Source organism: Artemia franciscana, chromosome 17 (genome assembly GCF_032884065.1).
Source record: "Artemia franciscana chromosome 17, ASM3288406v1, whole genome shotgun sequence".
Classification (NCBI taxonomy): Eukaryota; Metazoa; Arthropoda; class Branchiopoda; order Anostraca; family Artemiidae; genus Artemia; species Artemia franciscana.
Genome location: NC_088879.1, coordinates 24,442,533 through 24,458,045, shown reverse-complemented (window position 1 = coordinate 24,458,045; position 15,513 = coordinate 24,442,533). Strand labels below are relative to the sequence as shown.

The 15,513-nt window shown below is 36.1% G+C and overlaps 1 protein-coding gene across 2 annotated transcripts in view; it reads right to left on the bottom strand.

The window, feature by feature from the left end:
• Positions 1-6,167: 6,167 nt before the first annotated feature.
• The window catches only part of LOC136038044 (homeobox protein orthopedia-like), a 94,544-nt gene continuing 85,198 nt past the window's right edge, over positions 6,168-15,513 (bottom strand). For both annotated transcript variants that reach the window (XM_065720994.1, XM_065720993.1), the window contains exon 7: positions 6,168-6,650. In XM_065720994.1, coding sequence (XP_065577066.1) covers positions 6,516-6,650 — 135 coding nt within the window. In that variant the 3' untranslated portion in view covers positions 6,168-6,515. The remainder of the gene's footprint in view (positions 6,651-15,513) is intronic.

Here is a 15,513-nt window from a genome sequence, read left to right as displayed (position 1 = left end):
TCTTTCTTATACGTCCGCTACAACGCTATCTACTTTCAAAAGATAAGGTCAACATAACCTTTGTTTCTTTTTCACGGCATAGACTCCTTCTTAAGGATTAAATGAAAGAAAACAAGTTTTTTCGACTGAAAGTAAGGAGCGACATTAAAACTTAAAACGAACAGAAATTACTTTGTATATGAAAGGCTCCCTCCTCAACACCCTGCTAATTACGCTAAAGTTTGACCCTTTCTTACGACTCTACTTTTTAAAACAATAAAGAAACTTTAGCGTAGAGAGCAGGGCATTGAGGAAGGAACAGCCCCTTTCATATACAGAGTAAATACTGTTCTTTTTAATTTTTAATGTCACTCCTTACTTTCAGTTGAAAAAACTTGTTTTTTTTATTTAATTTCCGAACGTTTTTAAATTGATGTATGTTTTGAATTTGGCTCTCCGCACCTGAATAATTAAAACGAAATTTGCATATCAATTTTGTTTTGGCTAAATGACTTTCTCATAGTTTTCATTGGACTATCTTAAGAAAAAAGGGGCGGGGGAGGAGGCCTAGTTGCCCTTCAATTTTTTTGGTTACTTAAAAAGGCAGCTAGATCTTCAATTTTTTATGAACGTTTTTGTTAATAATAAATATACGTAACCTAAGAATCAACAAACGTAACGAAAATATTCGTTTATTTTTATTATTTAAATGAGAGGTATCTGCCCTTCGTCAGTATCTTGCTCTTTACACTAAAGCTTAACTTGTATCCAAGTTCTTTAAGAATGACCCCTGAATCACATATTTCGTAGAATTTGAAATGACAAAAAATGCTTTAGCATAAAGAGCGAGGTATTTAGGAGGAGATGAACCTCCTCGTATGCGTAATAATTTTTGCTCGTCTTAAGCTTTAATGCTGCTCCGTACATCCAGTTGAAAAAACTTCTTCGTATTTGTTCTTTCATTGTTTTTTTTCGTTTGAGAATGCTAGAAAATTCTCCACCCCGTTTACGGAAATCCTCTTCCCCCTTGATAAATCCTCCATGGAAAGATCATAACACGTAACCCCTTCCCCTCTAAACCCCTCCCCCAACCAGAAAAATTCCCCTGAAAACGTATGTACATTTCTCAATAACCATTATTATATGTAAACAATGGTCAAAGTTTGTAACTTGTAGCCCCTCCCCTGGGGACTGTGGGAAATTCAGCAAAAGGAAACAGTCATGTCTGATTTTAATCCTTCCGTCAAGTGTCCTAAATCATGGAACACACATCCAGATGAAATCCGTAGCAATCACTCGTTCGGTACTTTTAAAACTTAGCTTAAGAATTTTCTTACATTAAAATATAAAATGGACATTTAAAGTATTAATTATGATATTGATTAGTTTAATTTTAATTTATTTGTTATTGGAAGACTTATTATCAATATTACAGGGGCTTAGATGGTAGCTGTTTTTGCCCTATGCACCGGAAGGGTTAAAAAAATCGATAGGTTTTAAATGTGGGGATCGATCAAGAATTGTTGTCTCCTCTTGTTGCTTGAGTTTTTTGTATTATTGTATTAACTTAATGAAGTGAATTCTTTTATTTATTTGTTTTAAGTTTAGTGTTATTTAGCGTGCATACTACGAGTCATGGAGCCTTACAGAGACCATTGGAATAGTGATCTTGCAAATATTTGTTGTAATAATAAAAGGAACTGCTCTGAACTGAATTAACAAATTAAACTCAAAACAAATATAAATTACATAAAGAGCCGAGTCAAACTCAAAACAGGCAGAAAATCCTTTTTACTTTTAGAAAAGCCACCAGAACTTTTATTTTGACCCAAATTAGCTTCTTTAAAGGTTCATTGATATTTCTAGCTATTATAGAGTGGTGCTGTCTATGAAATTGCTTACATAGAATGCGGCTTGGAGCTTTGTTCAGGTGTTTATAAATTTCTAATCCTTCCATTGTATTTAGCATACTTACTCAAAAGTCTTAAATCATCAGTAGCAGCCAAGGCAAATGACAAAGATAACCCGCCCCATCCTCCCCCCAACTGAAACCACGGTCCAACACGCAGTGGCTCACAAGCCTTGTGTAGACAACATTAATTTAAAAACATAATATAACAGATAAGTAAAGTTTTTATTTAAAACGACATCGATATTTAGCTTCAGATAGTTGAAAACTTCACTTTCCTAATTTTAGGGAGGCAAATCGAAATTTATTTTCTCGACAATTATGTGCTATAAGGACAACTAAGTGAGATTTATCAGCCTGAGCTGATCTGAACTTGATCGAATACAATTCTGAATAAATTTCAACTTTGAAAAACTTGTCTTGCTGCTGGCTACACTTATTCTTACGGTCAAACACAATCATATCATGATCACTACGTTAGAGATACAGATATTAAGACTGTATTAGGTTCCATTTCTTACTTAGTTTCAACTTAGAAAAACTTCTCTTTCAGCTTTCTACACTTATTCCAACGGTCAAATCACATCATGGTCGCTATGTTAGAGACACAGATATTAAGACTATATTGTTTAGCTGTTTTTTTTCTTGATACAAAAAGTTAGCTTTTTCTTTTTTTTGACGACGATTGTCCAAATAACACTAATTTATTTAGATTTTGGCTCATTTTACTGTTCATCTCTCTGTATTTTGACAAAAATGGTCGCACTTGGAAGACTATGATGTAACTTTGAATGAAAGAGCATAAGGTTTCTGGTTCAGGCAACTGGAATGAATAAAAAAATTGAAGTACTGCATAATCATCAAACAGAAACAAAAACTGGATTTTTCAAAAGGCTGAACAAAATAGATCTCTTAAAATTTCGATCGGATGAGTTTTGTGGAATGATGTGCTTGGGGGGGGGCTGATGACATTCCATTTATTTTTGACTCTCAAAAAGGACACTAAAATTTCCGACTTCTAATCAAATGAGCTCCATCCGATCCAAAGGCTATGCGACCACCCGTTCCATAAAAACCTTATATGCCCCGGGGCACAACTTACAACCCTTGGCCATGGGCTCTGGGGGATTTTGTCCACCCTAAGGACATTGTAATAGGATTTTTAAGTATTGATAAACAAAATGGCTATCCCACAATTCCAATCCAATACGTTTCGGGAAAAGAGGGTTTTAGGGAGAAGGGGAGGGCTAGTTGCTCTCTATTATATTTGACTCTGAAAAGAAAACTAGAACTGTACATTTACAATCAAACAAACCTCCTCAAAACTTCACACGACCATTCCTTCTATAAAACCTTATAGGTCCCTGTTGCATAACTTACAACCTCTGGTTGACAAAATCTGGGGGATTCTGCCAACCCCAAAGGCCTGGATATATGGTCTTTGGACTATTTTTGAACAAATGGGTATCTCAAAATCTCTATCACCCATTTGAGGAAAATGAATTACGGGGGGCGTTGGGTGGCTGGCCCGATCACTCCGACTCTTGAAAAGGGCATTGGAACATCTGATTTCCAATACAATGAGCCCCTTCCAGAGTTTATACGACCACCCTTTCCATAAAAACCTTATATGTCTTCAGGACATAACTTAGGAACCTTATATTGAGGGCTCTGGGGGGGGGTGTCATCCTCAGCGATATAATTTCCAGACCTTTCAACTACGCTGAACAAATTAGTGATCTCAAAATTTGGTCACGACAACGAATGGGCATCTGAATATTTCTATCAGATTCATTCCAGGAAAATACGAGGTGTGTGGAGGGGGGATATCCACCCTCCGATAACTTTGAATATTAAAAGGGGACTAGAATTTCCAATTACCAATCCAATGAGCTCTCTCCAAAGCTTATACGATCAACCTTTATATAAAAAAAACCTTATATGTCTCCAAAGGCATAACTTACAAACCTTACCCTGACGGCTGCGAGAGAGTTGTTACCCATATAATTTCTGGACCTTTTTACTGCACCGAACCAAATGGCTATCTCAAAATTTTGACTGGATGTGCTTAGAATAATGATAGGGGCGAAGGGGGGGGGGTAGGCGCCCTCCAATCACTTTGACTCTTAGAAAGGGCAGTACAGCTTCTGATTACCAATCCAATAAGCCCCCTCCGAAGCTTACATGACTATCCTTTTTATAGAAACCTTACATGCCCCCAGGGCATAACTTACGACCCTTGTCCTGCGGGCTGTGGGGTTTTGTGATCCTCAAAAATAATTTTTGGACCTTTCAACTACATTGAACAAGATGGCTATGTAAAAAATTTTGACTAAATGTGTTTGGGGAAATGTTAGGCATGGGCAGGGGGGGTTGGTTGCCCTCCAATCACCTTAGACTATCAAGAAGGGCACTAGCCCTTTCAGTTTCTAATCGAATGAGGCCTTTTCAAAGCTATTACAACTCCTTCGATACGAAGTGCTCTGGTCTAAATAATAAAAATGAATAATAATACATTGTGCCCACATCGCACTTTACTTAGGTAGCGCTATTAAGCTGCCTATGATAATTAATCCTATAAAATATTTCTCAATTAATAGCTCAACCAATAACGCAATTATTGACAACTAATTACAAAAAAAGAAAGAAAAGAATTGAAATGGCATTTTTTCCAAAATTAAACGATTGCGTACACCCCACTGCTTTTCCTTCGTGCAAGCAAAGCAATAAAACGAAGAAAGATCAAGGATAATTTATCAACACTTAATCTGTCTGTAATTCAGTGCTGTAACCAGCATGGATACCTACTGGGCGGAAGTTAAAACTGCCGAGCCCTTTCTGTGTCAAATGAGCAACTCTTCCATGCCTTAAAACAGCCTATTTTAGAAAATGGTGGGGAAAACATTAACACTATTGAACTGTATCGATTTTATTTCGTGAATATGATGCTCTGGGATGAAATCAAATTGATGTTCTAAACTCGAGGTTTGTGATTCACTATGAAGGGTAGCACAATTTAGGCGTCGTATTCTCAATCATCAGTTTAGGCTGATAATGGCATCTTTTTCTCGCTCGCACAGTTGGTATTAGAAGGATTGACATGTGTGGAGAGCGATCAATACTTGAGCAGAATGTGTGGGAGGGCGGGTATTTGAAATTGGGATGGGAGTGCACGATTTGGTCCAAATTAGTATGTCGAATAGAGTGTGCGATTTGAAGTGTAGGTGATCATTTATTGTATGGCCTGGAGCTGTTGGAGTTGCGTTTAGGTGTTTTTAAATTTCAAATCCCTCCATTGTATTTAGCTTACTTACTCAAGAGCCTTAATCTATCTGTAGCAGCCGAGGGAAAAGACAGAGAAGACCTGTCCCACCACCCCACCCACCAAAACCCCGGTCCCACACGCAGTGGGTCACAAGCCTTTTGTACACAACACTAATTTAAAAACATAATATAAGGGATAAGTAAAGTGTTTATTTGAACAACATCAATATTTAGCTTCGCATAGTCTAAAACTTCACTTTCCTAGTTTTTAGGGAGGCAAAACGAAATTTATTTTCTTTACAATTATGTACTAAAAGGACAACAAAGCGAGATTTGTCAGCCTGAGGTGATCTGAACTTGATCGAATACAATTCTGAATAAATTTCAACTTTGAAAACTTGTCTTGCTGCTGGCTACACTGATTCCAACGGTCAAACACAATCACATCATGATCACCACGTTAGAGATACAGATATTAAGACTGTATTTTCCTTGATATAAAACTTAGCTTTTTTTGACGACGATTGTCCAAATAACACTTGGCTCATTTTACTGTTTGTCTGATCGTATTTTGACAGAAATGGCCGTACTTGAAAGGCCTATGATGAAACTTTGAATGAAAGAGCATGAAGTTAATTGTTCAGACAACTGGAATAAACTAAAAAGTCTAAATACTTTATAAACATCTAACAGATCATATTAGTTTAGAAAAGTGAGCATATTCATAAAGGAGGTCAAATAACAGACATTTCCACGTTTTATTAGCTTCTGAAGCTTGTTTCATATAGCCGTTTTATAGCAGGATAAAAATTATAAGAAATTTCAGAAATACTTTTGATTGAGTCTAATCTTGATTGAATCCTTAAATTTGATTGAATCCTTTTGAGCCAGTTAAATTAAAAATTTGATTGAATCCTTTTGAGCCAAAAATACAAAAATAGAACGAATCTTTGTTGAAAAAAAATCCTTTCCTAAGAAAAAAGAAACGACGAAAATAACTTTCCAGAATATACGATTATAACCTTTACATATAATAAATTGCAATAATTATACAAATGTTTGACAGTGAGTTATTCTTATAGCACCGCTATAAATAAAACACAATGACAATTTGCACAGTTTCTTTGTGTGCAACTTTCTATCACTTTGTAAGCATAGTCATAGCTAGGTTAGCCAAAAGAGGGATTAAAGTAGATTAACCCAGGGCTTCGACGCATTCACATTAATTTTAAATATCTGGGATGTCACCGTTCAGTAAGTATCAACATACCTCACGATTAGACCTCTTTAAGTGACATTGGGCTACTCTAGTTTTGCTATCTTTTAATGCAGGACTTGATTTGTCAGCAGATTCAAATTAAGACTAACGATAAAGAGAAGCTATAGCAGCTTGCTCCTGAAAATTTCTTCGGCGAGTTCCCTCTGATTTCCAGAATTCAGAGATTTGTTCTTCAGTAATTTGATTGGGAATACTGTTCAGAGTTGACTGGACTTCCACCTAAAAATACAGATTTATTACCTGAAAAGACACCAGATAATATATAAAAAAAAATAGGATAGGCAAGATGCATATAGCAGCTTGCTAATTGTAGCACCCTAGGACATTTAATAAATTTAATTCTGATCTTTCGGATTTCCATTCAGACATTTTTTTTGTTTGTTTTTCCGTGGAGCAGAACTTTTGAAAGTTTTTTTTATGGCATTTTCCCTCTAATAAGATCATCCATGGATACATTGTTGGAAACAAATTTGTATTTTTGTGACTTTACACTTATGGTTCTTGAGCGGGAAAGGGGTGTAGGCAATATGTCCAAAAATTTTCTCGGCTTCTAAATTATTACCTCGTAGAATGGTTCTTTGCAATAATGAAGCCATCGATATGCATTAGATGAATGTACCAGCATTTAATTTGTATTACTTTATTACCTTTTATGAAGACCAAAATTAACAATCTGCCTCCCAAGGTTTAGATCCTTCTAAGCTTCTTGGGCACCGCAATTACCAAATTACTCCCCGACCTGATCCAGGCAGCCAATCACCGACTTTGGTTTTACAGTTCAAATGCTGCATGGGATCATTGTTGGTGGCATGGAAGAAAACTTGCTACGAGCTCTTCAAAATGCATTGAGTATGCAGCTCATTATAAATTATTATATTTTTACCTTTAAATAATAATGCAAAGGGAATATAAAAGTTATAAGATCAAAGAGGAAACACTGTCAATATCTGTCATAGTACTTGTGGGGGGAGGGGTTGTATTCAGCCACCTAGGCTTGGTCCGAATGTTCTTTTAATCTTAGGAAAATTTATGACCGTTCGGGACAAAATGCCACTTTTTTAAGCATTGTCATCCCGTGAAATCTCGTGATCTCTAATGAATGGACAGTTAGTATATTTACCCATATTCGTTTTCAAACAGGACATTATTAAAAATAGGCCTTATAATGCCAAAAATGTTAGATAAATTCATCAATTTTGTTTAAAAAAAAGTAAAATACCAGGAAAATTTTCCAAGAAGTTGCAAAAAGCTAAGGCTTGGTTAGGAAGACTATTATTATACAATGTAATTCCAACTACTGCTACTCATAACTCACCACAGCACCAAGCCGCCTGAGGCCACACAGCTACGCACACTCCTCCTCTATCCCAATCTACTTAAAGCCTCTCTCTTTACACCCTCTCAGGAAGTTCTCATTTCTCTTAAATCTTTCTTTATGACATCTTTCCACCCCAACTGCGGCCGACCTGCTTTCCGTTTAGTCCTACATAGTTGTCCCAAAAGGACAATCTTCGGCAATCTGTCTTCCTTCACTCCTCAACTTTTCTCTCAATATAACTCTAGAAAGTGAGATTGAACCACACTTTTCGTATAGACTAATCTTTGAAATAAGGCCAGTCAGCCAGGTAACCAGAACAATCCATAGGCAATTTCTCTGGAAAAAATCTTGCCAATCTTCATCCACTTTTCGGAGCGCCCGTGCTTCAGAGCCACATTTGACCGATATCATCACTGTAACTTCTAATATTCTAATCTTAGTTTGTAGAGTTATCTTCCTATTCGTCCAAACTTTTTTCAACTACCAAAACTTTTTTAATACTACCAAGGTAAGTGAAGCTGTCCACCTGATTATTCTTTTCTTCACCTAACATCTCTTGTCATATTCACTTATTCCTAGCCTTATCGACTTAGCCTTCTCAACATCAATTTCTTCACTTTAGCTTCTTAACACTTTCATCTAGGATGCTTAAATGAAATCATCAGCATAATCTAAGTCCAAAAAGGGTTTTCCTTCAAATTTCATTCTGTGTTCTCTCATTGCCTTTCCTGTGCTCCTTAAGACAAAGCCCATCAAAATGATCCATATAGAGGGAGACAGAACACACCCCTACATAACTCCTGATTTAATATAAAACCAGCTGCAAAACCTCATTTCCAACCTTAATAGCAGCAGTTTTGTTCTCGTACATAGCACTAATCACTCTAATGTATTTGTCAAATATACAATATAAAAATTGGATCATTGCTAAAGCTCTTCTAAAAACAGAATCAAGCGCTTGCTCATAATCTATAAGACTGAGGACCAAAGGTGTTCGATAACTCAGGCACTCCTCAACTATTAACCTAAGAGTGAAAATTTGGTCAACACATCCTCTACCTTTTCTAAAACTGCACGGATCTTCTATTATAATATTGTCTATATTGTCTATATTGCATCCCTCACCAGTCTAAAAAGTCTACATCATCCCTCAGTCTAAAAAGTATCATATTATTAAATGATATGCTATCTACAGAGACAAAGCTAATGCCTCGATAATTACCCCCTCACTCTTATCCCCTTTCTTATACAGTGATTTAGTTACAGTCTTCCTAAAGTCGCTAGATAATTCCCCTTTTTCGAATACCATATTCATAATCCTCAGTAACATATTTGTAGTCTCAAAGCCACCATGCTCAAGAAACTCATTTACCAGCGTATCAGCTCCAGATACCTTATTATACTTTAGTGCTTTTAGTACTCTTGGTGATTCTTCCTTAAAAAACAAATCTTCTTTTACATCCAAGGTATCGTAAACTTTTTCATTTTCCTCTATATCCATTCCTGCAACTCTATCTCGGTTTAGCACGGTGTCAAAATGTTGTGCTCATCTCTCTTTTAATCTTTCCTTATCACTAATTGCGACCCCGTTCATACCTTTAACTAGTACAAGTCCGGACTGACTACTCCCTCTCAATTTATTAACATGCCAGTAGAATATTTTACTTTTATGTACTCTAGCTGCATCTTCCGAATCCTCGACAGTTTTATTCATGGTCTCCACTTCACACCTCCGTAGTTAATATTTTAAGACTTTCTTCAGCTTCCTTACACTCCTCTTGTTTTTATATGACCTATGCCTCATATCATTTTTGTACAAGCCCTTCTCCTCTCTAATAAACATAAAGTTTTTTCACTTATATTATTAGCTGCGCTCCTAACTTTCTTCCCCAAGACAACATCAGAAACTTCACAAATTGTTTTCCTAAAATTATTTCATCCATCTTCCACATTGCCAAATTTTAAACTCTCCAGTTTAGTATTCAACTGTTATTGGAAAGTTTCTCTGAAATTCTCATCCTGGAGTTTACCAAAATCACTACTTCCCGGGAGGTAGTTACCCTTCCGAAATTGCAGCTTTAAATTAACCCTAGACACTACTAGATGATGATCTTTACTTTTAACATCAATTGCAGCACTCCTATACACCCTAGTATCTTGTATTGATCCTCCTAGTCTTCAGTTTACAATAACATAATCAATAAGGTTCGCTGTCTTACCGTCCTGTGAAAGCCGCGTTAACTTATAGGCCACAGTATGGCCAAACACTGTATTGATTATAACTAGACTGTTATATCTACAAAATTACAAAAGCATGAAATGAGCGATTAGTATTCAATTATTAATACTTTCCCAGCCTAAAAAAAGGCTAGGGAGCCTCCTTATTCATCATAAGGCCCACTCCCTGTCTGTATACCCATCCTTCCTGTCTGAGTTTATACAATCTATATCACCTAATTTATCCCTTACTAGGCTATAAATTCCTAGATAACTTCGAAGACCACACTGCCTTTCCACGACGAAAGTAAAACAGTTCGAAATAGGGATGAAACCTTTTTATTGACACTGAATAGATATGCAATTATTTAACTGGATATTTCGAACACATATACAGTGTTCATCATCAGCAGTAAAACATCTGCTGATGATCAGAGTTTTACTGCTGATGATGAACACTGTATATGCGTTCGAAATATCCAGTTAAATAATTTTATATTTATTCACTGTCAATAAAAAGGTTTCATCCCTATTTTGAACTGTTTTACTTTCTATAAATTCCCCGAGGAACGCCACTCCTCAAGTGGGAATAGAGTTGACCGCACGGTCCCAAGTCTTGCAGGTACCCTGACAGGGTCGAGGTAGCCCTTTGTAGAGGTCTTTGTCCATAGATCTTCATTTTACGCTCTTCCGCAGTTGTCCTATAGAGGATCCTCCCACAATAGTGTTTTGCATCACCATATAATTTAACTCATTACTGGGAGAAGGCTTGTAACTTACAGGACCTGTCCACCCACCAATGGGCCCTGCTGAGCGTACATATGAGGGGTCTTCTTTCTCCTCTGCCTGTATTTACGGCTCCAGGCGAGGGTGCTCCAGTTTCAATTATGTACTCCCAGGGACAAGGTCTCCATTTGGTCCGTGCCTCCTATGGAGGTATCCTATGCAACTGTAGGGCTAGAGCGTTCCTCTATCACAACCTGGGGACCAGTCTTGGAAATTCTGTCGTCAGACCAAATTATTGATCTAAATATTTTAACTAGAAGAATTATAAGAAATAACATAAAAAAGCAATACTTGTAGAAAAATCTGTTTTTTTTATTTATATTAGCATTAATAATTTCACTAATAGCGCGTTCTTCATACGACCTTCAATGGTTTTGTCGCTTTGAATAAACTATTCATCATTCAAACTCATAAAAAGGAGAAAAATATTTTCAATCCAAAACATCTCCTCAAAGATGTTAGGCATACATTTGATGTATCCATAAATAAGAGGCTAGCCCATGTGTTCTCCCCAGAAACAAGTAAAAAAAAGTAAAAGAACAAGTAAAAAGAAACTTATAATTTTAACAGGAAAGTGAAATCACCGCTATTTAGCCTTTTGCCATCAACTTTATTGTTCAACGAGTAGAACGAAAAAAAATATGCAGAAATTAAAATGCGCAGCCATATATCTGCATACGGGAAGTGTCAGAGGGCAAGTTTATACGATTTGTTCCTAAGCAACCTGCTGCTTGATTTCCCATTTAATTCGACTATTCTGGGACCTTTTCCAGTAGTTTCAGCGAACCATTTACCAACAACCACTAAAAACCTCAAAAATCTACCATCAGTTCATCAATAGCTGGTGACAAGCAACGCCAATAAGATAGTGCCAGTTAAATAAAGCCAACCAGTGTTAGTTACATTACTATATTGATTCAAAGCATTCTTATCTTGACTGTCCGGAATTTTCCTATATCCTAACAGAAAAAAGAGCAAAAATGAAGACGAAAAGGACTTACTAATCTATCATGAGTTCTAATCTATAAACATTAATGTATGAGTTATATATAAAGACTAATCTATAAGAAAAGATTAATCTATAAGGAGTTCTAGTTATGGTTATTAAAATATGAACTGTATTTCATTATTAATTTTATAAAAACAAGAAAAAAACAAAAACAATAACCATTCATTTTTTTAAAGTTCGGATACCTCTACCACTAATTCGAGTAAGGTATCAGGTTAGCAGCATTTTCCAATTTTCAAAACAACACGCAACTGAACTGTTTGATTTCTTTTTAGAGATAAAAAAGGCATTTTTTAGAAGTACAATATAAATTTCTTTGATTTTTCCACAAAAGTTTTGTCCTGCCATTCTTGATTTACTGCTTTATTTAGATTACTAACAGTCATCCTTTTAGCTTCTTTTTAATTGGCGTTCAAGTTTCATATTGTGACCCATGCATGAAAATTGCCGTCCATCCTTAGAGAATATCACCTTCTTTGTTGATTGTGTGTGGGACCTTTTTGTTCTTCTTAAGTATACCAAGATCAGTATCACTTGGGGATACAGAGACTTTTTTAAAGTTCCAAGCTTGATAAGTTTCATTTTGAGACCCATGCATGGAAATTGGTGTTCATCTTCAGAGAATCTCATCTTCTTTGTCGGTTGTGTATGACATTTAATTAATAATACCATTCGAGGTCTACAATTTGAGCTTTGTGAGCCCAAGCTAACCCACAATCTTGATCCATGCTAATCCAAGTTTAACCTCCATCCAGAATAAAAACGACGCGGAATTTCATGAATTTCATCAAACCTATATTCGCTTGGAACAACCAGGGACGTCAATATTTATCGCTAGATTTGTTTTTTCCTACGATTTTCGATCGCAAGATTTAGCAAAAAGAAATCTTTAGATATCACAATCAATCAGTAGGTATGGAAAAAGGTCGCGTCTCGGGGGGTTACCCGGATAACAATTACATCTATTAAAAAATAGCTCTATTGTTAGACCAATAAATACTAAGGTGGTGCACATAAGCATGGATATATCTTTCTCTTTTTTCTTTAAGAGAAGAACAAGGAATTTTATGGAGGTCCGAAACTATAGAAAAGTACTTTTTTTTCACTATTTGAAAGAGACTCATCCATCCATGAAACGTTTATAACTATTTCAGTTTAGGCGTAAAAGGTATGCCCCAAAATTTTCCTTCAGTACATTAAGAAGGGCTTGTCTCCTTCTATATACTAACAAATAAATAAATAAATAAACAGCTATTTATCCCAAAGGAGAATGTTATTATTTGGCAAATATTTTGGCTCTCACCATCTCTCCATCTTCTTGGGAAGGACCGCTTACATTGATAATTCAGGCCTATATTTGTATTGATTGGAGGTTTGTACCCCTATTTAAGTTTTGGTATGATCTTTTTCTTCTCCCAAGGGCTTTAAGATACCAACAAAAGACGAAAATTTTACTATTACTCTATAGCTGAGATTCAGTTCTATCCATCTACTGGATTATATTTTTAAATTTAGAGTATAGGATTTCTTTTATACTAATCGTTGGTTGAAAATCGTTGTGAAAAGAACGAATTTCCTATTTTTAATCAAAGTTAGATCCTTCTCTCAGAAAAATTCTAAGTATACTGGCATAATACTGGCGAGGTGAATGAATAGATCTGGAACTTGCTATTGCAACGACTACAGTACTTTGTCCTTTTAGTGGGGGGAGGGGTTGGAGTGGATTATAGGGCCGGAGGGAGGAGCGGATTGAAGGTGTTGGAGTGGAGGGAGTTGTATTTGGGTGAGGGTTGTTACCCAGGGGGTGTTTGAGAAGGTGATTGTCTTTTTTTCTTTTTTTTCCTTTCATTATTATATTAATTAGTGCAGGATGTTTCTTGGAACATTTATGTAGGTTTTTTGGTTATTATTTTTAATTTATGATGTCTTTAGGAATGTTTATGCAGTTAATCGCTAAGCGTTAGCAAAGTTTAAATTTTTCTCTAGCGTAGTGGTTTATATCTGTAATAGTTTATATTTTTGTTTACTATGTAAATAAAAAGTCAAAAAGTACCCGTTACGACTGAAGGCTTGTCGCAAAATTGCTTGTTTTAGAGGGAATATCAAACAGTTCGTGGTAACGAACTGTAGTAAGGGGCCTATAGTATGACTTTTAGGGGGAAACACCCCCTAAAAGTCATAGAATTTTAACGAATCACACCATCAGATACAGCGTATCAGAGAACCCTATTGTAGAAGTTTCAAGCTCCTATCTACAAAAATGTGGAATTTTGTATTTTTTGCAAGAAGGCAGATCACGGATGCGTGTTTATTTGTTGTTTTTTTTCTTTTTGTTTTTTTCCTCAGGGGTGATCATATTGACCCAGGTTCTAGAATGTTGCGAATGGGCTCATTCTAACGGAAATAAAAGTTATAGTGCCCTTTTTAAATGATCAAAAAAATTGGAGGGTGCCTAGGCCCCCTCCCACGCTAATTATTTTCTCAAAGTCAACGGATCAAAATTCTGAGATAGCCACTGTATTCAACGTAGTCGAAATACCTTATAACTATGTCTTTGGGGACTACTATCTCCCCCACAGTCCCCGTGGGAGGGGCTACAAGTTACAAACTTTGACCAGTGATTACATATAGTAAAGGTTTGTGGGAAGTGTACAGACGTTTTCAGGGGGAGTTTTTGGTTGGGGGGGGGGGCGGGGTTGAGGAGAGGGGGACATATTGGGGGAATTTTCCGTCGATGAATTTGTCATGGGAGAAGAAAATTTTCATGAAGGGAGCGCAGGATTTTCTAGCATTATTAAAAAAAACAATGAAAAAATAAATATGAAAAAGTTTTTTTTCAACTGGAAGTAAGGAGCAGCATTAAAACTTAAAACGAACGGAAATTATTACGCATTTGAGGGGATAACCTCCTCCTAATACCTCGCTCTTTACGCTAAAATATTTTTAGTAATTTCAATTATTTATTCTACGGCTTTTGTGATTCAGGGGGTCATTCTTAATGAATTGAGACAAAATTTAAGCTTTAGTTTAAAGAGCGAGGTACTGACGAGGGGGTGAACCCCTCATATATGTAATAAAAACAAAATTTAAGCTTTAGTGTAAAGAGCGAGGTACTGACGAGGGGGTGAACCCCTCATATATGTAATAAAAACATGAGCTAATTTATAAGTTACGTATATCTTTTGCTAATAAAAAATTCGTAAAAAATTAAAAGTTCTAGTTGCCTTGTTAAGTAACCAAAAAATTGGAGGGCAACTAGGCTTCCTCCCCCGCTTCTTTTTTTCTCAAATTCATTCGATCAAAACTGTGAGAAAGCCATTTAGCCAAAAAAATAAATATGCAAATTTCGTTTTAATTATTCCTCTGCGGAGATCCAAAATCAAAACATGCATTGATTCAAAAACGTTCAGAAATTAATTTTAAAAAAACAAGCTTTTTTAACTGAAAGTATGGAGCGATCAACGCCCCACTCGTTACGCTAAAGTTTTTTACTGTTTTAAAAAGAAGAGTTGAGAGAAAGAGTCAAACTTTAGCGTAAAGAGAGAGGCGTTTATCTAATATACCTTAAGACCAAAGCTTTTCTTCGGTATTCATGAGTATAATTCACCTTTCCATATGAGTTGGAGATTGTATGTGGGTTTTCAGAGGCTACCTCCATGGCAGTATTCAGGATTTCGTTCGGGGGGGGGGTACAAAAAATAAATAAACATAAAAAAATTTGTTTATGTGAATTTTTGTTACATTTTTAGGAG